At 49.1% G+C, this 23,286-nt stretch overlaps 1 protein-coding gene across 1 annotated transcript in view; it reads right to left on the reverse strand.

Moving 5' to 3' along the window:
• RNF212 (ring finger protein 212) overlaps positions 1 to 23,286 on the reverse strand; it is a 548,782-nt gene that overhangs the window by 267,020 nt on the left and 258,476 nt on the right. Inside the window, exon 8 of the mRNA XM_030191071.1 lies at positions 20,503 to 20,572. Coding sequence (XP_030046931.1) covers positions 20,503 to 20,572 — 70 coding nt within the window. The remainder of the gene's footprint in view (positions 1 to 20,502; positions 20,573 to 23,286) is intronic.

The following is a 23,286-nucleotide window of genomic DNA, read 5'->3' on the forward strand; positions in this document are numbered from 1 at the left end:
AAAGTACCGGGGAACTATAACGGGAATAAATGATGAACGAGTGTGAACAGGGAATGTTGTGGGAATTATAATGTTGGGTGGAAGGATGGGCACTGGGGATGGTCAAATGTAAAAGGCAGGGAGGTGATTTAAGGAAGTGGTGGGAGGGAAGGACACAAGATGCAGGTAGCAGAGCCAGGGTACGGGTTTTTAAAAAAAATTTCTGGGGGGAGTATGAATCGGTGGGGGACGGGGAACAATGGGAGGTGGGAGCGGAGTGGAGGTAGGAGAGAGAGAGAGGAGGTGGGAGATGGAGAAGGGGTTAACACTTAAAGGTTTCAAGAGGAGGAGGGGGGCTTTTCGGGAGGCAGAGTGGGAGGGCGAGGGTGGGTTTCCAGGTGTTAAAAAGGTGTACTATTAGAGCATGGGAGGAACAAAGATGGAGCGAATGGGAAACGACGGGAGGGCATGGCTGGGAGACCGCCCCGTTAAGTAGATGGATCATAGCTGTGGGACAGAAAAAGGCGGGACTGCTATGGCGTTAGCGGCCACACGATTAGTGACACTAACTGTTGCTGGGATTCACTCCCCAGTCAAGAGGAGAAAACCTTTGCAATACTTGGAGATTAAAAGCTGATGTAGCACTCAGTGGCGTAACAAGGGGGGGGGGCGGTGGTGGCGGTCCGCCATGGGTGCACGCCACTGGGGGAGTGCTGCGCGCCTGTCGGCTCCACTCGTTCCGTGCTCCCGCTGCCCCGGAACAGGTTACTTTCCTGTTGTTTTCGCATTGCAGGAGGCTGTAAAAAAAGCAACTGAGGTAACCACGTTCGCAGAGTAGGCAGGAAGGCACTTGCATACGCACGGTGGAGAATGTCTCGCGCTCCACAAAGCACTTCTTATGCTTGTCATAAGAACCGGACTAGGCAACATGGCCTGCATTACTCACTTGTGAGAACTGATAGGCCTGCTTGTCCTCGTAGAAAATGTTTTATGATCAGGAGATTCAAAGATCAAATAATTCTAATAAAAATCTTTTAAAGATTTTTGATAGGATGACTAATACAGTTAACAAAGATTCAGGATTCTTTACAACCCAGTGCAGATGATCAGGCTAGGTTTTTTGAGACTAAGGTAAATAAGATTAAGAAATCTTTTTCTGAGGTCAACATACATAAAGTAGTGATTCCTGTTTTAGAAAATCAGAACTTTTAGCAGTCAGGTTATGGGATAGCTTTGAGGAAGTTCCTTTTGATTTAACAGAATTGTGGTCAAATTGTCAAAAAAATCATGTATTTTGGATTAATATCCTTATTACAAGAAGCTCCACCTAGGATTAAATTGTGGCTTATTGAGTTTGTGAATATGTCTCTGCAATCAGGACAGTATCCAAGACGTTTGTCAGACATTATACTGACTCCTTTTCCTAAAAGGAAAAGGGGATGAATGTTACCTGACAATCACCGTCCTGTGGCAAGCATTCCTTGGATGGCAAAATTACTTGAATTTTCAAGTAAATGAACAATTAACAGAATTATATTGAATCACATGACATTTTATATAAGACACAACATGGGTTTAGACCAAGGCATAGCACCAGAAACACTTCTTATTCTCACATCAGAGGTAAAATATTATCTAAGTAAAGGACAACAGGTTCTTCTGCTTCAGTTTGATATTTGTGGCATTTGATGCAGTTAATCATACCATTTTACTGTTTAGATTGAGTGAATTAGGAATAACAGGCTCACTGCTTATTTGGTTCAAACAGTTTCTATCTCTGTCCCCAGGACAATCCTGAAAATTTTTTTTTTAAATTGTAGGTTCCTGATGAATTTTTCCAAGTCTAAACTGAATTGAAATTCATTGAACCCCGTACTGGGACCAAAGGAAAACCATTTTGATCATACCTGCTCTTCCACCATGGACAGTTAGATAGATTGATCACCTTTGATTCCCTGCCCATCGGGATCTTGTCCAAAGCCTTCGCCTTCCTCCTCTCTGGCCTTGTCCTCCCCTGATCCAGCCCAGTCCTAAAAGATCTGTTTCGGCACTGCCATATGAAGCGTCGCTGCTTGAACTCGAGGATGCATCATCCTAGACAGGGGCTTGCTCCGTGTCCCCACTGGCTTCATTCTTCTGGTACATCCAAGGGTATATTCTTATTGGCATAATCTTTTTCATCTCTGTGGAATTTCTTCAATTTGGATTTTCTGATGATCTCCCAAAGTTTGTCCACAGACTCCTACAGCCGTTGTTTTATTTCTCAAATTCTTCATAACTGCTCTTTTCCTGAAAAGCAGTGATCTCCTCGTTTGCTTATTCTGTTACATCGCTCTCTTGCTATTATTCGATCACCCTAGTAATCCCCCAATGTCATATCCTATAGTTTCTACGCCCCAAAGATGATTGACCTGACTCTGTCTTCCTTAACTATTCACAATGTAACCCATAATCGTAATGTAACAAACTGTATTTCCATATTTACAATGTATTGTAAGCCACACTGAGCCCGCAAATAGGTGGGAAAATGTGGGATACAAATGCAACTAAATAAAAAAATAAATAAATAAATATCAATCACTGCCCGACTTTTCTCAATAATCAATATCATGTCCAGAGAAAATTTGTTCAATATTCTGTTCCACTTGTCTATAAATTCAGATCTTCCTCAAAATTCTAGGGTTCCTTTTTGATATGGAGGCCCCTTGGGATCCTTTCCACTTTACAATATTCAACCAAAATTCCACTGTTTAATTCAATTTTAGAGATGTTCTTTTTCTTGCTGATAATGGTGTCCCAGTTTGATAAACTACCAGCCTCTTCAATCATGGGAAATGCAGAGAGGGCACTTTTAATAAATCGTCTGCATTTTATGAGGAGTAACTATAAGCAGTGTTACAGGCATTGGAAGACATGTTGCAAAAAGCGAATGCTACATACCTGTAGAAGGTATTCTCCGAGGACAGCAGGCTGATTGTTCTCACTGATGGGTGACGTCCACGGCAGCCCCTCCAATCGGAAACTTCACTAGCAAAGGCCTTTGCTAGTCCTCGCGCGCTCATGCGCACCGCGCATGCGCGGCCGTCTTCCCGCCCAAACCGGCTCGTGTTCGTCAGTCCCATAAGTAGCAAAACAAAGCAAGGGAAGACACAACTCCAAAGGGGAGGCGGGCGGGTTTGTGAGAACAATCAGCCTGCTGTCCTCGGAGAATACCTTCTACAGGTATGTAGCATTCGCTTTCTCCGAGGACAAGCAGGCTGCTTGTTCTCACTGATGGGGTATCCCTAGCCCCCAGGCTCACTCAAAACAACAACCATGGTCAATTGGGCCTCGCAACGGCGAGGACATAACTGAGATTGACCTAAAAAATTTACCAACTAACTGAGAGTGCAGCCTGGAACAGAACAAACAGGGCCCTCGGGGGTAGAGTTGGATCCTAAAGCCCAAACAGGTTCTGAAGAACTGACTGCCCGAACCGACTGTCGCGTCGGGTATCCTGCTGCAGGCAGTAATGAGATGTGAATGTGTGGACAGATGACCACGTCGCAGCTTTGCAAATTTCTTCAATAGAGGCTGACTTCAAGTGGGCTACCGACGCTGCCATGGCTCTAACATTATGAGCCGTGACATGACCCTCAAGAGCCAGCCCAGCCTGGGCGTAAGTGAAAGAAATGCAATCTGCTAGCCAATTGGATATGGTGCGTTTCCCCACAGCCACTCCCCTCCTATTGGGATCAAAAGAAACAAACAATTGGGCGGACTGTCTGTTGGGCTGTGTCCGCTCCAGGTAGAAGGCCAATGCTCTCTTGCAGTCCAATGTGTGCAGCTGACGTTCAGCAGGGCAGGAATGAGGACGGGGAAAGAATGTTGGCAAGACAATTGACTGGTTCAGATGGAACTCAGACACAACCTTTGGCAAGAACTTAGGGTGAGTGCGGAGGACTACTCTGTTATGATGAAATTTGGTGTAAGGGGCCTGGGCTACCAGGGCCTGAAGCTCACTGACTCTACGAGCTGAAGTAACTGCCACCAAGAAAATGACCTTCCAGGTCAAGTACTTCAGATGGCAGGAATTCAGTGGCTCAAAAGGAGGTTTCATCAGCTGGGTGAGAACGACATTGAGATCCCATTACACTGTAGGAGGCTTGACAGGGGGCTTTGACAAAAGCAAACCTCTCATGAAGCGAACAACTAAAGGCTGTCCTGAGATCGGCTTACCTTCCACACGGTAATGGTATGCACTGATTGAACTAAGGTGAACCCTTACAGAGTTGGTCTTGAGACCAGACTCAGACAAGTGCAGAAGGTATTCAAGCAGGGTCTGTGTAGGACAAGAGCGAGGATCTAGGGCCTTGCTGTCACACCAGACGGCAAACCTCCTCCATAGAAAGAAGTAACTCCTCTTAGTGGAATCTTTCCTGGAAGCAAGCAAGATACGGGAGACACCCTCTGACAGACCCAAAGAGGCAAAGTCTACGCTCTCAACATCCAGGCCGTGAGAGCCAGGGACCGGAGGTAGGGATGCAGAAGCGCCCCTTCGTCCTGTGTGATGAGGGTCGGAAAACACTCCAATCTCCACGGTTCTTCGGAGGACAACTCCAGAAGAAGAGGGAACCAGATCTGACGCGGCCAAAAAGGAGCAATCAGAATCATGGTGCCTCGGTCTTGCTTGAGTTTCAACAAAGTCTTCCCCACCAGAGGTATGGGAGGATAAGCATACAGCAGACCCTCCCCCCAATCCAGGAGGAAGGCATCCGATGCCAGTCTGTTGTGGGCCTGAAGCCTGGAACAGAACTGAGGGACTTTGTGGTTGGCTCGAGATGCGAAGAGGTCTACCAAGGGGGTGCCCCACACCTGGAAGATCTGTCGCACTACACGGGAATTGAGCGACCACTCGTGAGGTTGCATAATCCTGCTCAACCTGTCGGCCAGACTGTTGTTTACGCCTGCCAGATATGTGGCTTGGAGCACCATGCCGTGACGGCGAGCCCAGAGCCACATGCTGACGACTTCCTGACACAGGGGGCGAGATCCAATGCCCCCCTGCTTGTTGACGTAGTACAATGCAACCTGGTTGTCTGTCTGAATTTGGATAATTTGGTGGGACAGCCGATCTCTGAAAGCCTTCAGAGCGTTCCAGATCGCTCACAACTCCAGAAGATTGATCTGCAGATCGCGTTCCTGGAGGGACCAGCTTCCTTGGGTGTGAAGCCCATCGACATGAGCTCCCCATCCCAGGAGAGACGCATCCGTGGTCAGCACTTTTTGTGCTGAGGAATTTGGAAAGGACGTCCCAGAGTCAAATTGGACCAAATCGTCCACCAATACAGGGATTTGAGAAAACTCGTGGACAGGTGGATCACGTCTTCTAGATCCCCAGCAGCCTGAAACCACTGGGAAGCTAGGGTCCATTGGGCAGATCTCATGTGAAGGCGGGCCATGGGAGTCACATGAACTGTGGAGGCCATGTGGCCCAGCAATCTCAACATCTGCCGAGCTGTGATCTGCTGTGACGCTCGCACCCGCGAGACGAGGGACAACAAGTTGTTGGCTCTCGCCTCTGGGAGATAGGCGCGAGCCGTCCGAGAATCCAGCAGAGCTCCTATGAATTCGAGTTTCTGCACTGGGAGAAGATGGGACTTTGGATAATTTATCACAAACCCCAGTAGCTCCAGGAGGCGAATAGTCATCTGCATGGACTGCAGGGCTCCTGCCTCGGATGTGTTCTTCACCAGCCAATCGTCGAGATATGGGAACACGTGCACCCCCAGCCTGCGAAGTGCCGCTGCTACTACAGCCAAGCACTTTGTGAACACCCTGGGCGCAGAGGTGAGCCCAAAGGGTAGCACACAGTACTGGAAGTGACGTGTGCCCAGCTGAAATCGCAGATACTGCCTGTGAGCTGGCAGTATCGGGATGTGTGTGTAGGCATCCTTCAAGTCCAGAGAGCATAGCCAATCGTTTTCCTGAATCATGGGAAGAAGGGTGCCCAGGGAAAGCATCCTGAACTTTTCTTTGACCAGATGTTTGTTCAGGGCCCTTAGGTCTAGGATGGGACGCATCCCCCTGTTTTCTTTTCCACAAGGAAGTACCTGGAATAGAATCCCAGCCCTTCCTGCCCGGATGGCACGGGCTCGACCGCATTGGCGCTGAGAAGGGCGGAGAGTTCCTCTGCAAGTACCTGCTTGTGCTGGAAGCTGTAAGACTGAGCTCCCGGTGGACAATTTGGAGGTTTTGAGGCCAAATTGAGGGTGTATCCTTGCCGGACTATTTGAAGAACCCACTGATCGAAGGTTATGAGAGGCCACCTTTGGTGAAAAGCTTTCAACCTCCCTCCGACTGGCAGGTCGCCCGGCACTGACACTTGGATGTCGGCTATGCTCTGCTGGAGCCAGTCAAAAGCTCGTCCCTTGCTTTTGCTGGGGAGCCGAGGGGCCTTGCTGAGGCGCATGCTGCTGACGAGAGCGAGCGCGCTGGGGCTTAGCCTGGGCCGCAGGCTGTCGAAAAGGAGGATTGTACCTATGCTTACCAGAAGAGTAGGGAAAAGTCTTCCTTCCCCAAAAAATCTTCTACCTGTAGAGGTAGAGGCTGAAGGCTGCCGGCGGGAGAACTTGTCGAATGCGGTGTCCCGCTGGTGGAGCTGCTCTACCAGCTGTTCGACTTTCTCTCCAAAAATATTATCCGCACGGCAAGGCGAGTCCGCAATCCGCTGCTGGATTCTATTCTCCAGGTCGGAGGGCACGCAGCCATGAGAGTCTGCGCATCACCACACCTTGAGCAGCGGCCCTGGACGCAACATCAAAGGTGTCATACACCCCTCTGGCCAGGAATTTTCTGCACGCCTTCAGCTGCCTGACCACCTCCTGAAAAGGCTTGGCTTGCTCAGGGGGGAGCGCATCAACCAAGCCCGCCAACTGCCGCACATTGTTTCGCATGTGTATGCTCGTGTAGAGCTGGTAGGACTGAATTTTGGCCACGAGCATAGAGGAATGGTAGGCCTTCCTCCCAAAGGAGTCTAAGGTTCTAGAGTCCTTGCCCGGGGGCGCCGAAGCATGCTCTCTAGAACTCTTAGCCTTCTTTAGGGCCAGATCCACAACTCCAGAGTCATGAGGCAACTGAGTGCGCATCAGCTCTGGGTCCCCATGGATCCGGTACTGGGACTCGATCTTCTTGGGCTTGGTCCAGTTCGCCAGCAATGTCTTTTTTAGGACATGGTGCATGGGTACAGTGGACGCTTCCTTAGGTGGAGAAGGATAGTCCAGGAGCTCAAACATTTCAGCCCTGGGCTCGTCCTCCACAACCACCGGGAAGGGGATGGCCGTAGACATCTCCCGGACAAAGGAAGCAAAAGACAGACTCTCGGGAGGAGAAAGCTGTCTCTCAGGAGAGGGAGTGGGATCGGAAGGAAGACCTTCAGACTCCTCGTCAGAGAAATATCTGGGGTCTTCTTCCTCTTCCCACGAGGCCTCACCCTCGGTGTCAGACACAAGTTCACGGACCTGTGTCTGCAACCGCGCCCGACTCGACTCTGTGGAGCCACGTCCACGATGGGGGCGTCGAGAGGTAGACTCCCTCACCTGCACTCCAGACGAAGCACCACCGTCAGACGACATCATCCGACGAGGTCCCGGTACCACCAACGTCGATGCAGCTGTCCGATGTCTCAGCGCCGATGCAGAGGGCCGATGCCTCGATGCACTGGCGGCCGAGGATGAAGTTCTGGACGCTGAAGACGTCGATGCACTCGATACCCCCGGTGCCGATGTCGACGAAGGGCCCGAGAACAAAACGTTCCACTGGGCCAATCTCGCTACCTGAGTCCGCTTTTGCAAAAGGGAACACAGACTACAGGCCTGCGGGCGGTGCCCAGCCCCCAAGCACTGAAGACATGACGCGTGCCTGTCAGTGAGCGAGATGACCCGGGCGCACTGGGTGCACTTCTTGAAGCCGCTGGGAGACTTCGATGTCATGGGCGGAAAAATCACACCGGCGAGATCAAAAGTCGAAATGGCGGAAAAGGCACCCGAAAAACAAGGAGAAGAAAACTTCGACCCGAGGCCTAAAAGCGGCCTACCCCGACGACGAAAGAAAACTTACCGGGGCGAAAAAGCTGGAAATAGTGGGGGGAAAAGAGACCGAAGAGTCTCTTTCCACACACAGAATGTTTTTTTTTTTTTTTTAACAACACGAAGAACGCGCGAGGTCGACTTTGCGGGGCACGACACGGCGAAAACACGACCGTACCGAGCGCAGACAAAAGAAGACTGACGAATACGAGCCGGTTCGGGCGGGAAGACGGCCGCGCACGCGCGGTGCGCATGAGCGCGCGAGGACTAGCAAAGGCCTTTGCTAGTGAAGTTTCCGATTGGAGGGGCTGCCGTGGACGTCACCCATCAGTGAGAACAAGCAGCCTGCTTGTCCTCGGAGAAAACATGTGAACAACTATTATTGTGCAACTCTACACATACGCTAGAGCCATTATCCATGTTTGCTGACGCTTTTTTTGAAAGCTACTCTAACACCAAATCTTATATAAGGGACACCAAGCATTTTTTGAACAAACTTGCGGATGTTAATCTTGATAACGGACCTTTTGTCATGGTGACCCTGGATGGGCCTCTTTGTATATCTCCATCTCACAAGATTCTGCCCTGATGGTGGTGTACGAGGTCCTTGAAAGGTGTGAGACCTCACAATCCCCACAGAGTTTTTGGTGGTTCTTATACAAGGGTGGGTATGAAAGAAAATACTTTGTTGTTTGAGGGAGAGATGTATCTACAAACGAGCGGTGTAGCAACGGGGGCTACCTTTGCCCCCTCTATTGCTATCCTCTTCAAGTCTTTTTTTGAGCTGGAATGGATAGAGGCTTCCCTGTTTAAGGATTTCATTTATTGCTGATGGAAATATATAGATGGACTGGTGCGGTCCATGTCTTCCCTTCCTTTATGGGTTGGTTAAATAACTGAGATGAACACATACAGTTTACTGAAGAACACGCCAGTACAGCAATCCATTTCCTGGATGTATACATGGAGCTTACAGCAGAGGGTTTTTCTACCAAAACATTTCTGAAGCCCACAGAGAGAAACACATTAGGAACACATTGTTACATAATACAAGCTGTCATCCGCTTCACCTCAAGAACAGTCTGCCTTTTTCACAGATGCTGCGGTTATGCAGGATTTGTTCAGAGTATGACACATTTAAAGAGCAAGTCAAGAATCTTATGACAAAGTTAGAAGAGAGAGGGTATTCCAAGAGGACCTTGAAAAAAACAGTACCACAGGGTCAAAAACAACAACAAGAACTTACTGCTTACAGAGAATTTAGGATTAGGAAGTCCTGAAGACACCGATTCAACAACAATGGTTTTGAAACGTTCTGCAGCAAGTTCCACATTGGCACATATATTTATTTATTACATTTGTACCCCGCGCTTTCCCACATACAGCAGGTTCAATGCGGCTTACATAGTAAATAGAATTATAAAGTATTATATGGAGAATATTGCAATCTGATATAAACATAATAGTAATAAGGTTTAAGAAAATGTGAACATTTTTATTTATTTTATTTTTGTTACATTTGTACCCCGCGCTTTCCCACTCATGGCAGGCTCAATGCGGCAGGCAATGGAGGGTTAAGTGACTTGCCCAGAGTCACAAGGAGCTGCCTGTGCCAGGAATTGAACTCAGCTCCTCAGGACCAAAGTCCACCACCCTAACCACTAGCCCACTCCTCCACATGGAAAGGTAAATAGGAAAGATAGACAAAGGAAAGAAATTGGGAAGCGTATGGTGTGGGAAGAAGGAGACGAGAAGACTGGGGATGAGTATAAGGAGTTGGGAGACATGGTTTAGGGTATAATCATCTTCAGAACAGGAATTAAGGCTATAATGTTAAGTTGGGAAGTTAGGGTAAGCTTGCTTGAAGAGATGTGTCTTTAGCATTTTTCTGAAGGGAAGATAATTGTTAATTGTTCCGATGGATCTTGGTAAAGCACTCCAAAGCAGGCTGCCCAGAAAAGAAAAACTGAATGCATAGGAAGTTTTGCATTTAATTTTCTGTTTTCTATCTTTTAACCCCCACCCCCAAATCCAGGCCAGAAGTACTTGGCAGAAACCCAAAAGTAGCAACATTCCATGCTAAGGAAAGCAGACGAGGCAAAGAATGCATTCCTATCTGTTTATAAACCATGGAAAGGCATGTAAAAAAAGGTGAAATTAGGCCTTACCTGCTAATTTTCTTTCCTCTAGATCCTCCAGACCGTTCAAGACGCTTGGGTTATGCACTCCTACCAGCAGAGGGAGACTGAGAACACTAAAACTTCTTATACAAGTAGCCTGTGCAGACCTTCTACTAACCAGTAAAACAGTAACAAAGCAGAGGAACAAAACACCTCCACCTAAACAAAACCACTGAATCCACACTCAGATCTCCTCCCCTTAAGACGGGGGAATTCAACTGCAGATGGGCACAAACAGTACCACAAACTGCTCTTAGTAAAACTCCAGGACCCAAATCACAGGAGCTACTAGAAATATCAGCAACTGAAGTCTAAAGAAATTATCATACTGAATTGTCCGATACACTGGGTGGGCTCTTGAACGGTCTGGAGGATCTAGAGGAAAGAAAATTAGCAGGTAAGGCCTAATTTCACCTTCCTCAGCAATCCTCCAGACCATTCAAGATGCTTGGGACGTACCAAAGCAGTAAACACATCTAAGGGTGGGATCTGCGAAGCCCAGAGGACAGGACTGTAGTTCCAAAACTGGCATCCTCCCTTGTCTGTACATCCATTCTGTAATGTTTGACAAAAGAATGCAGGGAGGACCACACCGCCGCTCTACAAATGTCCACTGGTGGAACAAAACTACTCTCTGCCCAAGAAGCCGCCATCCCCCTAGTGGAATGTGCCTTGAGCCCCACCGGCACCGTACGGACATGCAATATGTAAGCCAAAGAGATGGCATCCTTCAACCACCGAGCTATAGATGCCTTAGAAGCAGCCGCTCCCTTCTTGGGCCCTCCATGAAGGACAAATAACCTGTCCAAAGACCTGAATTCCTCCGACCTGCGCAAGTAAACCTTCAACACTCTGCGCACATCCAATTTCGCCAAACGACGCTGAGAAGCATCCCCATCCGGTCCCCCAAGACCAGCAAAGAAATCACCTGATTGACATGAAAGGAGGATACCACCTTAGGCAAAAACGAAGGCACTGGATGCAGCGAAACCTTTTCTTTAGAAAACCACAGAAACGGAGGCCTACACGAAAGAGCCTGAAGTTCCGAAATCCGGCGAGCCAACAATATAGCTACCAAAAAGACCACCTTCATAGTAAGGTCTTTTATCGAACAAGACTCCAAGGGCTCAAAAGGAGAACCCGCCAAAGAACGATATTAAGATCCCACTGAGGAACTACCAGCCGCTGAGGAGGACGAAGCAACTTCACCCCCCTCAAAAAACGGACCACATCCGGGGAAGACGCAACCGACCTGCCATGCACTTTACCCCGAAAACACGCCAAAGCAGCCAGCTGCACCTTCAAAGATGACAATGAAAGGCCCTTCTCAAAACCATCCTGCAAGAAATCTGAAATGCACGACACAGAAGCTGTCGAAGGGACACACGCCCGGTCCCCACACCAATCTTCAAATATGCGCCACACACGCACATAGTCCAAAGACGTCGAACGTTTGCGAGACTGCAGCATCGTCTGAATCACCTGAGGGGAAAACTCTTTCCTTCTCAACCATTCCCTCTCAAGGGCCACACCGTAAGAGAGAACCAATCCGGATCCGGCATGACAATTGGACCCTGACACAACAGCACCGAGCCCCCCAGCCGCAGAGGCTCGCCTTCTAACAAGCACATCAGATCCCCGAACCACGGCCGATGCGGCCAATTTGGAGCCACCAACAACACCGGACCCGCATGACGTTCTGCCCTCTGTAGGACTCAACCTATCAAGGGCCACAGGGGAAACACATACACCAATACCTGCTGAGGCCAAAGAAGGACCAACTCATCGATCCCTTCCGCTCGCGGATCCAGACGCCGACTGAAACACCGAGGAACCTGAGCATTCTGTGCCGACGCCATGAGATCCACTACTGGCATTCCCTACTTTAGAACTATCTGGTCGAACACCGACCGGTGCAGAGACCATTCTCCGGGGTCCAACATGTGTCTGCTTAGAAAATCCGCGTTCACGTTGTCCACCCCGGCCACGTGCGCCGCCGAAATCTGCACTAGATACCTTTCCGCCCAACTCATGAGCAGAGCCGTCTCGATTGCCAACCGCAGACTCTTTGTACCGCCCTGCCGGTTGACATACGCTACTGCTGTCGCGTTGTTGGACATGACTCTTACCGTCTTTCCGACCACACTTGAGCGAAACGCCAACAGAGCTAGCCGAATCGCCCTCGTCTCCAACTGGTTGATAGACCACTGAGCTTCCTCCGTCGACCACCTCCCCTGCGCGGACCGACCGAGACACTGAGCTCCGCAGCCCAGCAGACTGGCATCCGTTACCAGAATCACCCACTGAGGAGGGTCCAACGGCATGCCCTTTTTCAGATGGGCCGAGCACAGCCACCACTGGAGACTGCGCCGAGGAGCCCCCCTCAATGGCAACCGCAATTCCAAACTGAGGAGACCACCGGGACAACAGAGCCGCCTGAAGCTGACGCATATGCGCCCTAGCCCATGGTACTACCTCTACTGTCGCTGCCATGAGGCCCAGAAACCGAAGGTACATTAACAGCCAGACCTGCTGCTGAAGAGAGGCGATCCGAGAATCCTGGCAGAAAAACACGACCCACTGCCATGTCGAACCGCACTCCCAAGTACTCCAGACTATGCGATGGGATCAACTGACTTTCGACTACATTCTCTACCCATCCGAGCGATTCCAGAAACGCGACCACCTGAGCCGTCGCCGCCACACTGTGAGCCCGAGACTTCGCCCGGATCAACCAGTCGTCCAGATACGGATGCACCAGAATTACCTGCCTCCGCAAAGCCGCTGCTACCACCACCATTATCTTGGAGAAGGTGCATGGAGCCGTTGCCAGACCAAAAGGCAGAGCACAGAACTGAAAGTGCCTCCCTAAAACAGCAAAACGAAGGAAACGCTGATGGGCCTCTCGAATCGGCTCGTGCAGATACGCTTCTGTGAGATCCAGTGACGTGAGACATTCTCCCTGACGAACAGCCACTATGACCGAGCGCAGAGTCTCCAAGTGGAAGGGTGGCAACTTGAACGCCCCATTGACCCTCTTGAGATCTAAAATGGGTCGAAACTGGTTCTCCTTCGGCACCACAAAGTAAATGGAATAACAACCCATTACCTGCTCGTGCCGAGGAACGAGCACCACAGCTCCCAAATGGATTAAGCGAGTCTCTTGAATAGCCTTTAACTTGACTCGAGAGTGACAAGGAGAGGGAAGAAACAGATCCGGCAGCGGGTGCTCGAACTCAAGCGCATAACCATCACGAACGACCTCCAGCACCCACTGATCTGAAGTAATTTGGGTCCACCCCTGATAAAACAGACAAAGTCGCGCCCCGACCTTCACCATAGGCTGGACCCGCACACCTTCATAAGGAGGACTTATTACATTTCCGGCACCTCCGGAGGAGTCTCGAACTCCTCGACGACCCCCTCGAAAGGACTGTGTCCGCTGGAAAATCCGGCTTTTAGAAGGAGACACAAATCTGCCTGGCCTGTACCGCCTCGCGTCCTTAAACCGACCTCTAGCCGAACCACCTCGACTAGCCGCCTTAGGCCGTAACTCCGGCAACCGTGAGACCTTGGTATCCCCAAGACCACTCATCAGTTTATCCAAGTCCTCTCCAAACAACATAGAACCTTTGAAAGGTAGAGAACACAATTTTGCTTTAGAGGCCGCATCTGCCACCCAGCCCCTAAGCCAAAGAGCCCTGCGAGCCGTCACCGCCAGAGCCATATTCTTAGCCAAAGCCCTTAGCAAATCATAAAGGGTGTCTGCCAAAAATGAAGACCCCATCTCCAATTTGGCCAGGTCCTGAACCAAACCAGTCCTATCTAACGCAGGCTCATCCAAGAGCTTCTCCGTCCAATGGAAACAAGCTCTGGCTACCAAGCCCCCACACACAGAGGCTTGTAAGGCCAAAGCCGACAAATCAAAGCTGCGCTTCAGAAAGGACTCTAACTTCCTATCCTGAGGATCCCGTAAGGCTGTACCACCGTAGCCTTAGTAACCGCCTTAACCACCGCATCCACAGTAGGTGGTTTCAGCAGGGCCAAATCTTCCGGAGGCAAGGGATACAGCCGCACCATAGCCCTAGATACCTAACAAGCAGCCTCCGGCACAGACCATTCCTGAAAAACCATGTCCCTAATGTCTGAATTCATGGGAAAAGAACATGAGGCTCTCCGAATCCCCTTAACTAAGGGATCTTCCTGGGGTCCCTCCACAGAGGGAGTGGCCGCCAGAGCAAACTTCAAAGTAGAGATCAACTGATCAATGAGCTCTAACAACTCCTCCTTATGAAAAATGCAAACCACTGAAGAATCTTCCCCAGGCCTTAGCCCATCCTGATCCTCAGACACATCTAAGAGATCCTCCTCTCCTGGGAGAGGACCCAGGCAGAGAAAGTATCTCCATAGGCTCCGAAATATCCACCCGCGGGCGCTTAACTCCCACTGAGCTACCAGCCTCCAGGGAACAAACAGCCTGAGAGGGGCCAGTTCTCCAGGCATTATACAGAGACCAGACAAACTCAGGTGGGAAGCCAGACACCCCCCCCCCCCCGACTGGCTGCTGAAGCCCAAACACTTCCCGCAGTCTCCGCGACAGACCCCCCTCGCTCCCGAGGCGGCAGGTCCATCGCGTGATCCGCGGCTAAACTAGGCGCGCTTTCCGTCACATACGGGTCCCCCGGCGCTGGTACGGAATGCGCGGCCAAAAGGGCCGTGCTTCCCACCAAAAATGGCTCCGTCGAGGCCGACCCGGGACGTGCAGCCAAAATAGCCACGTTTCCCGCCAAAACTGGCCCTGCCGTTGCCGGCCCGGAATGTACGGTCAAATCGCCGCCCAACACCTCCGCCGACTCAGGGAAAGCACGGGGGGCAAGAGCGCTGACAACGTAGGCTCCCCACAAAATTTACATTGGCCACCTTTCCAAAGCCGTGCTTCGCGCAAAACTGACACCTCGCCGGCTTAGACATAGTGGCCGCAAACACAATAAAAACAAACAGCTGCTTTGTGCTCTGACAGACTAATAGGCAAAACCGCCTAAGGGAAGAACACCCTTGAAGACGTTTTATCTCTGGACTGCCACAAGAACGGCCAAAATAGCCGCCTTTTAAAAACGTTTATTTTTTTTAAACCTCGTTGCTGATGCATAAACGCCTCAAGGGTACAGAACGAGGTCTGTAGCCGAGGTCAAGCAGTCCTCCAGAGGAAGAGCACAGGGGGATGGACCCGGTCACCCGGGTGTGACACCCCACAGGGAATAAGAAGCCCCTTAGGACTTACACCCTGTAATAGAGATCCCAAGTGTAGGTTCTCTAACATTTACAACCCAATCTAGAAACCCCCAAACGGGCCTACCAGACTGAGTACACTGCACAGGCTGCACACATCTACCCTCTGCTGAGAGACTGAGAAAATACTGGTTAGTAGAAGGTCTGCACCAAGGGCGTAGCCAGACAGCAGATATTGGGTGGGCCTAGGCAAGAAGTGGGTGGGCACCAAATGTTCTCCCCCCCCCCCCCCCCCCCCCCCCCAAAAAAAAAAATATATCTCAGCTGGTGGGAAAATGCTTCTTTCCACCTTGGTAGTCTGCAGCAGGTATGGGCTGAAAACTGATCATGCACAGGTGCCGGTATCTTGGAGAATAGCGTTTCGTTACCATCAGGGAGAAGTCTTCAGCTGACAGAGCTTGGGATCCCTACCAGCTGCCACTAAACATGCGCTACTGTTGGGTGGGCCTGAACCCTAAGTGGCCCATCCAGGCCCACCTGTGGCTACGCCTCTGGTCTGCACAGGCCACTTGTATAAGAAGTTTTAGTGTTCTCAGTCTCCCTCTGCTGGTAGGAGTGCATAACCCACGCGTCTTGAATGGTCTGGAGGATTGCTGAGGAATGTTATAGGCATGTTTACTATATCAGATCCTGATGTGCACACCTCCATCTGAGGAGTAGCCCTTCATCCTGTCGTCACCGAGATAGTCTGACAATTACTTTCTTTCTATTCATTTTATTTTACTGGGCTCTACCATCTTAAAAAGTGCCTATAATAATTAATATTTCTGTGGATTCAGTATACTGCAATGTCTTTCCCTCTGAAGAATAAATCTGAGCATTTTTAACAATCTAACATGACAAACTGAGGCCTATTCTTCCCGAATAAGAAGTGCCATCAGGTAGCCTCCTCACATAGCATGTCCTAAGCTGACACAGTAGAAATAAAAACACACCAAATACAACAACTGTGTTAACAAAAATAACCAGTGGTTTGATGAATAAAAATAATTCTACTTCACAATGATTATAATTCAAATAAAAGGAGGAAAAAATACTCAGTAGTTGCAGGCATTACCTCAAATGGCACTGATCTTGCAGGGCAATATCATGGAATGAATCATGACAAACTATAAGACTCTAATATTTTTTGTGTTTACCTCAATTTGGGATTGGTGTTTCAAATACACACGCTGAAAAAGAATAAGAGGAGATTTTTGACCAATGAATGATGTTGCTATGTGCAACCCATGATATTCCCCTGCAATATCAGAGCCATTTGGGATAATGCCTGTGATTACTGAGGGTCTCACTCACCCTGATGCTCTTCATATCGTCCACCACAAAGGAGACCAGTCAGGTACTGGTGCTCCCTTCCATGTTCGTGTTTCATAACCAGAGCATCCACATTTAAAAAAAAATTCCCCTCTATTTACAGGAACAAAGGCAAGAACTACCCAAGCAAATTTTACAGCCACCCACGTACTCTCTCTCCCCGCAGCTGATCAGACTTCTCAATCTCTCTCAAATCTTCTCCCTCACCCCCCCTCCCCACGATCCAGCAGTTCCCCCAGTTTACCTTTCAGCTTGTTTCTGTCACATAGCAGCAGCATTACAGAGAAAGTTGGCTGTGCCAGCCCCGGATTCTCCTCTGTTTCACCCCTGTAGAAACAGGAAGTTACATCACAGGGGCATGGTGCAGCCAGGGCCTGTGCTAGGGTTTCCGGTGCCATCCTGCAGCCTATTAGTCAGCGTCCCCTACCTATCCAGGGGTGGGGTCAGTATGACTCCGCCCCTACAGTAGTCACACCCCTTTTACCGGCCACGGCGTATATAAACAGGCATCACTGAAAATATTACACCACTATAGGAGAAGATAAATAACTTTTATTCATTATAAATAATTTCTGTAAGCTGTTACAGCTCCAGTATACCCAAAATGACATAAACCAAATTAGCATACAGATTGGGAATTAAGAGAACAGTCTTGCCAAACCTGAAACCATATGTTATCAAAATCTCAGAACCTAACAAACAGATCTCTATTCAGACACTTGGTCTTGCAGTCACACACGCAGAACAGATAGCCCCTCTTCAAATTTAACCTGAAATCCTTAGAAGCTACACTCTGCATGCAGCACAATATCAGAAAAACAGGAAGAAACACATTGCTATACATTGCAAAATAAGACAGCAGATGTAAATTCTCAAATTGGACATATTCCAAACACTAAAATGAAAATAAAATGATTTTTTTCTACCTTTGTTGTCTGGTGACTGTTTTTCTCATCATGTTGGTCCCAGTCTCTGATTCTCCTGCTATCTGTTCTCTTAACTCCGTTTCCAGGGCTTCCTTACCATTTATTTCTTTACTTTCCTCCTTTCTTCTTCATTTTTTGCCCTACATCCATAGGTAAAAGCTGGGTCCTCCGCGGACTTGACTGGAGAAGGTATAGAGTGGATCCAGCTTTTGCCTATTTTCTCCATCCATACGTAGTTTCAGGGCTGCCGAGAGACTGGGCCGGGTCCCCCCCCCCCGTCATCGTCACTGCCGCCCTTCCCCCCCCCCCCCCCCCCGCAGTCCCCACCTGCCCCTCTTCGTTCGCCACCGGGCCGGCCTCACCTGTCACCTCGCTCCATGAATGAAAGCGCAGCCAGCAGCAGCAGATCGGATTTGCCTCCCCTCCCTGTGTCCAGCCCTCGCGGAAGTTACATCAGACGGGGGCGGGACACAGGGAGGGAAGGCCCGAAGGGAGACAAATACGATCTGTCGCTGCTGGCTGCGCTTTCAGTCATGGAGCGAAATGACAGGTGAGGCGCTGTGATGATTTCAATGCGGGGGGCCTGGCCCAGTGGCGGATGGTCAACGGAGCCGAGGGCGGGTGAGATCGTGGACTGCGCCGCCAGGCCCCCCTTGGAGACCCGGGCTCGGGGAATTCTGTCGCCCCTGCCCCCCCTCTTGGCGGCCCTGCATAGTTTTTCTCCTCTCTTTCCTTTCCCTCATCTCCGTTCAGTATACATCTCCTTCCTCTTTCTTCCCTTTCCTCCATCCATGTCCAGCATTTCTCTTCGTTCCCCTCCATCCATGTGCATCTCCTCCTCTGTCTTCCCTCCACTCCATGTGTATCTCCTTCCTGTCCTTCCCTCCCCTCCATGTCCAGAATTTCTCTTCTCTCTCCTCCATCCATGTGCATCTACTTCCTATCTTCCCTCCATCCATGTACAGCATTTCTCCTCTCCCTTTCCCTCCATCCATATGCATCTCCTTTCTGACTTTACTTCCCTCCATCCCAGTCCAACATTTCTCCTCCCTTCCCTGCCCACCACTCCATCCATATCCAGCATTTCTCCTCTCTCCCCTCCATCTATGTGCATCTCCTTCCTGTCTTCCCTCTCCTTCATCTATGTCCTGCATTTCTCCTGCCCTCCCCTCCGTGTTCATCAACTCTCCTCTCTCCCCTGCCCTCCCCTCCATCCATCCATCCACGTCCAGCAACTCTTCTCTCTTCCCTGCCTTCCCCTCCATCCATCCACGTCCAGCAACTCTTCTCTTCCCTGCCTTCTCCTTCATCCATATCCAGCGATTCTCCTCTGCCCTCCCCTTCCACCCATGCCCAGCAATTCTCCTCTGCCCTCCCCTCCATGTCCAGTGATTTCTCCTTTCTCCCCTACCCTCCCCTCCATGTCCAGCGATTCTCTTCTGCCCTCCCCTTCTATCCATGGCCAGCGATTCTCCTCTGCCCTCCCCTCCCATCCATGGCCAGCGATTCTCCTCTGCCCTCCCCTCCCATCCATGTCCAGCGATTTCTCCTCTCTCCCCTCCCATCCATGTCCAGCGATTCTCCTCTGCCCTCCCCTCCCATTCATGTCCATTGACTCGCCCCAGCCCCCACCTGCCCTACTTTTAAGCCCCCGAGTTCCAGATCAACCCCAGCCCTCACCTACCCGCCATCTTCTCCCACAACAGTCCTCCTTTCCTTCTTGCCGCCCTGCCTTTAAAATTTTTATTTTACCTGAATTCGCAGCATCAGCAGCAAAAGCGGCAGGCTCGGATCAGCTCGCCTCCAGCCTTCCCTTCCCTCTCAGTGTCCCGCCCTCCTCTGATGTAATTTCCTCTTTCCGTGAGGGAGGGACACAGAGGGAAGGGAAGGCTGGAGGTGAGCCGATCCAAGCATGCCGTTTTCACTGCTGACGCTGCGACTTCAGGTAAAATAAAAGTTTTAAAGGCAGGGCGGCGGGAAAGAAAAGAGGGCTGTTGTGGGAAGCTGAGGGTGGGCAGGTGAGGATCGTGAGGACCTCTCCCAGCAGCGGTAGGCATGGCTTGTGGCACCCTCCAGAGGTCGGCGCCTCCCTGCCATGCTTACCGCGCTTATCGGGTTGCGCCGGCACTGGGTGCACCACAGAAGAGACTCCGAGGCTGGCACAAGCAACTTTCTCTGAAATGCTGCTGTTGCAGTACAACAAACAAGCTAAAAGGTAAACTTGGGGGGCGGGGGAGAAGAGTTGCCACAACACTTGTTGCTCCCCCCCATTCTGATGCCTATGGATGGGGAGCAGGTAAAAAAATGTTGCCAGTACACTGATCACATAAAAGCTTAACAAGTCAACTCTTAAATGAGAAAGCTGGGCACCACCAAACATCCGTTACATGTCAGTAACTTTTCTACACAAAAAAGCAGGACAACTTTGTCACACAAGTGGGAATTCCTAGCTACCACACAACAAAAAAAGGAGATAAGTAAAATTTGAGTAGACTAATGTTAAAAGGTCATTCTACAATTGAAGTTGAGAACATTTACAGTATGCCTACAAAGGCCCTTACTCCTACATGGTCTACTTTTACATAGCCAAACATTTTGTTTTAGGGAATTACTTACTTTTACAGCAACTGATACTGAGAAATACCCAATTAACTTCCATTTTTTGCCCTATCCAGACGACATATAATTTATTTAAATCAAACCCTTTCTGTTCTGGACAACTAAATAAACTAATGACTCTCTACAAACCTTTCAGAGGATGATGTGCGCGCTTGAGGAAGTGTACATGAAGAACAGCCCATCTGCTTTGATTGATATGCTAGAGCAAACAAAAAAAAAACGGTGTCAAGTTTAACACAACATCAACATTGCATATTATCTTAAAAAAATGTGACTTTACAAATCCTTCTGTGCCTCCATACCCACCCTTTGGACCTCACACCAACCCTTAATGATCACATGGATAATATACAAATTTCCTCAAAGATTCATCTATTCAGAAGCTGAATTTATATCAGCAGGGCTTACCAAGGCAGCACTTACCTCTCTTGGAACCCGAGTGCAACACCTCCAGCAAACGTACAAAGGGGGTTATTTTAGAAGCTTTATTATTTCCATGTGGGAACACAGTATATACAAAATAGCAGCTTTCTAAAATTACTTTTTTTTACACGTGTGGACCACTTAGGAAACAATGTAAATATAATTAGATACGTTCACATCGAAATCCATGCAGCCCTTCACACCGTGATTCAATTATGTTCTTCAGTCACACATTTCCTTTTTACTGTACATCTCAAGGGGTAGGATAAATAAGAAAAATAAACCCCAAAGACAGACTAATCTGTGTTGCATATGCAGTATGCAGTGAAAATCAAACTGTGGACATCTATTTCTGATGCTGAACAACATTTTTAGTAAAAAAAAAAAATCCCCCCCCCCCCCCCCACCCACCCACCGGTCTGAGTAACAAAATGCAGTCAGTCTGGTTTTTGTATTTGTATTTTTTTTTTTTAATTTGTACAACCATTCACTTAATTGTACAGTGTGACTGTTTTATTGTGCCCATTTGAGAAAGAGGAATCTCAGAAGATACCGTTGGGTTTTTATATTATTCTATTAATAATTTTGTATTGTGTTTATCTTGTATAGCCATTGCCATTTTATTGCAGACCACCCCCCTTAAATGTCTCAGGGGCCATTTTACTAAGCCACGTAGGTGTCTACACGCGCCAAACGCATGCCAATTCAGAACTACTGCCCGGCATGGCCCAGGCGGTAATTAAATTTTGTATATGCGCCCACTATGCACCCCGGAAAATTTCTGGCGTGCAGTGCTAACCAGGCGGTAAACACGTGCTGACAATTACCGTCCGGTTAACGCGTGAAACCTTACTGCTCAGTCAATGGGTGGCGGTAAGGTGGCAGGCCCAAAATGGACACATGCCAATTTTTATTTTGCTGCACGTCCATTTTCGCCTCCCCCCCCCCCCCCCTCAAAAAGGCCTTTTTTGCAATGCACTGAAAAATGAACCTGCCACTTTTCGGCGTACCTTAGAAAAAGGACCCCTCAGCATTGTTGAGCTTAATGATTGGCTCATCCGTATTTAGTTAAATCCACTATTCATGATGTATTGTAAACCACATTGAGCCTGCAAAGAGGTGGGAAAATGTGGGATACAAATGCAATAAATAAATAAATAAAATAAATAAATAAATCTCACACACAAGTGTAAAAAGCAATTTTAGAAAGCTGCTATTTTCATGTGGAGATCTACATTACATAGAAATTTCAAGGTTCACACAGAGAATATATGTGTATGGGGAAAAATGTTCACTTTGGCTTTTATACCTGTTCAACAACACATAGAAGTGCTCATTTCTGCCAGGGCTTTACATGACAGATTAAGAGATCATTCTCATTAATCTCATGTAGTTTATGTCCAGCTTCAAAATCACACCACATTAGAAATGCTGCCTCCCCACTTAACAAGCAGCACTTACTACTACTACCACTTCTATAGCACTACAAGGCATACGCAGCGCTGTACACCATACATAAAAAGACAATCCCTGCTCAAAGAGCTCACAATCTAAATAGGACAAACAGGTCACGTGATGCTGTGATGGAGAGCGGTCGTGGGTGAATCTCTCTCCGTCGCCAACCTACCTGTTCACGAATCAGCAAGAGAATCTGTCCCTCTAAAGTGCACAAAAACCGTAGCACAAGGCTTGGGGAGTGCTCCTGTCGACATCTCCACCGGTAAAAGCTGAAAATGACAGCGAGATCAGCGCCGCGGGACAAACAGAGGGGAAAGACGACCGAATACAAAATGGCGGCGTCTCCTTCTGAAGCAGGATCATCGGTCTCCTCCGCTTGGATAGCGGAGATAACGTCCGAACTCACAGTGGTGATGGAGGATTTGCTTGAGCGGCGTCTGGCTCCGATCGACCAAAAACTGGATGGTAAACTGGAACAGTTGAACGCCAAGATCGGAGAGCTGACTAAAGAATGTGTTGCGTTCCAGACTCGGACCAGCGTGGTCGAGGACCGCGTAACAGATTTGGAGGACGCTCAGAAAAACATGAAGAAACTTGTGGCAGACATGGAGAACAAAATCGAAGATTTAGAAAATCGTTCCCGGCGGAACAATATCCGCCTGGTGGGTCTGCCAGAGGCGCTGGGGGCCCGTCAGTTAGAAAAAACCCTGTAACAGTGGCTGACTACACAAGTGGATTTCCCAGAATCATTGGGCCCATTGAGAGTAGAACGAGCTCATCGCCTGGGGTCTCGCCAGCTGGGGAAAACTACATCACGAGTGGTTATCTGCAAGATATTAAATTTTATGCATAAACAGTGTATACTACAAGCAGCGCGCTCCGCAACGACTTTAACCTATGAAGGCAAGAAGATTCTTTGTTTTCAAGACTATTCGGCTGGAATATCAGCAAAAAGGCGGGCATTCTCGCCAGTGTGTTCAAAGTTGTTTGAGATGAAGATTAGTTTCTCCTTGCAATATCCCGCTACTTTGA

This window comes from Microcaecilia unicolor, chromosome 2, assembly GCF_901765095.1.
Source record: "Microcaecilia unicolor chromosome 2, aMicUni1.1, whole genome shotgun sequence".
In the NCBI taxonomy this organism is placed as follows: Eukaryota; Metazoa; Chordata; class Amphibia; order Gymnophiona; family Siphonopidae; genus Microcaecilia; species Microcaecilia unicolor.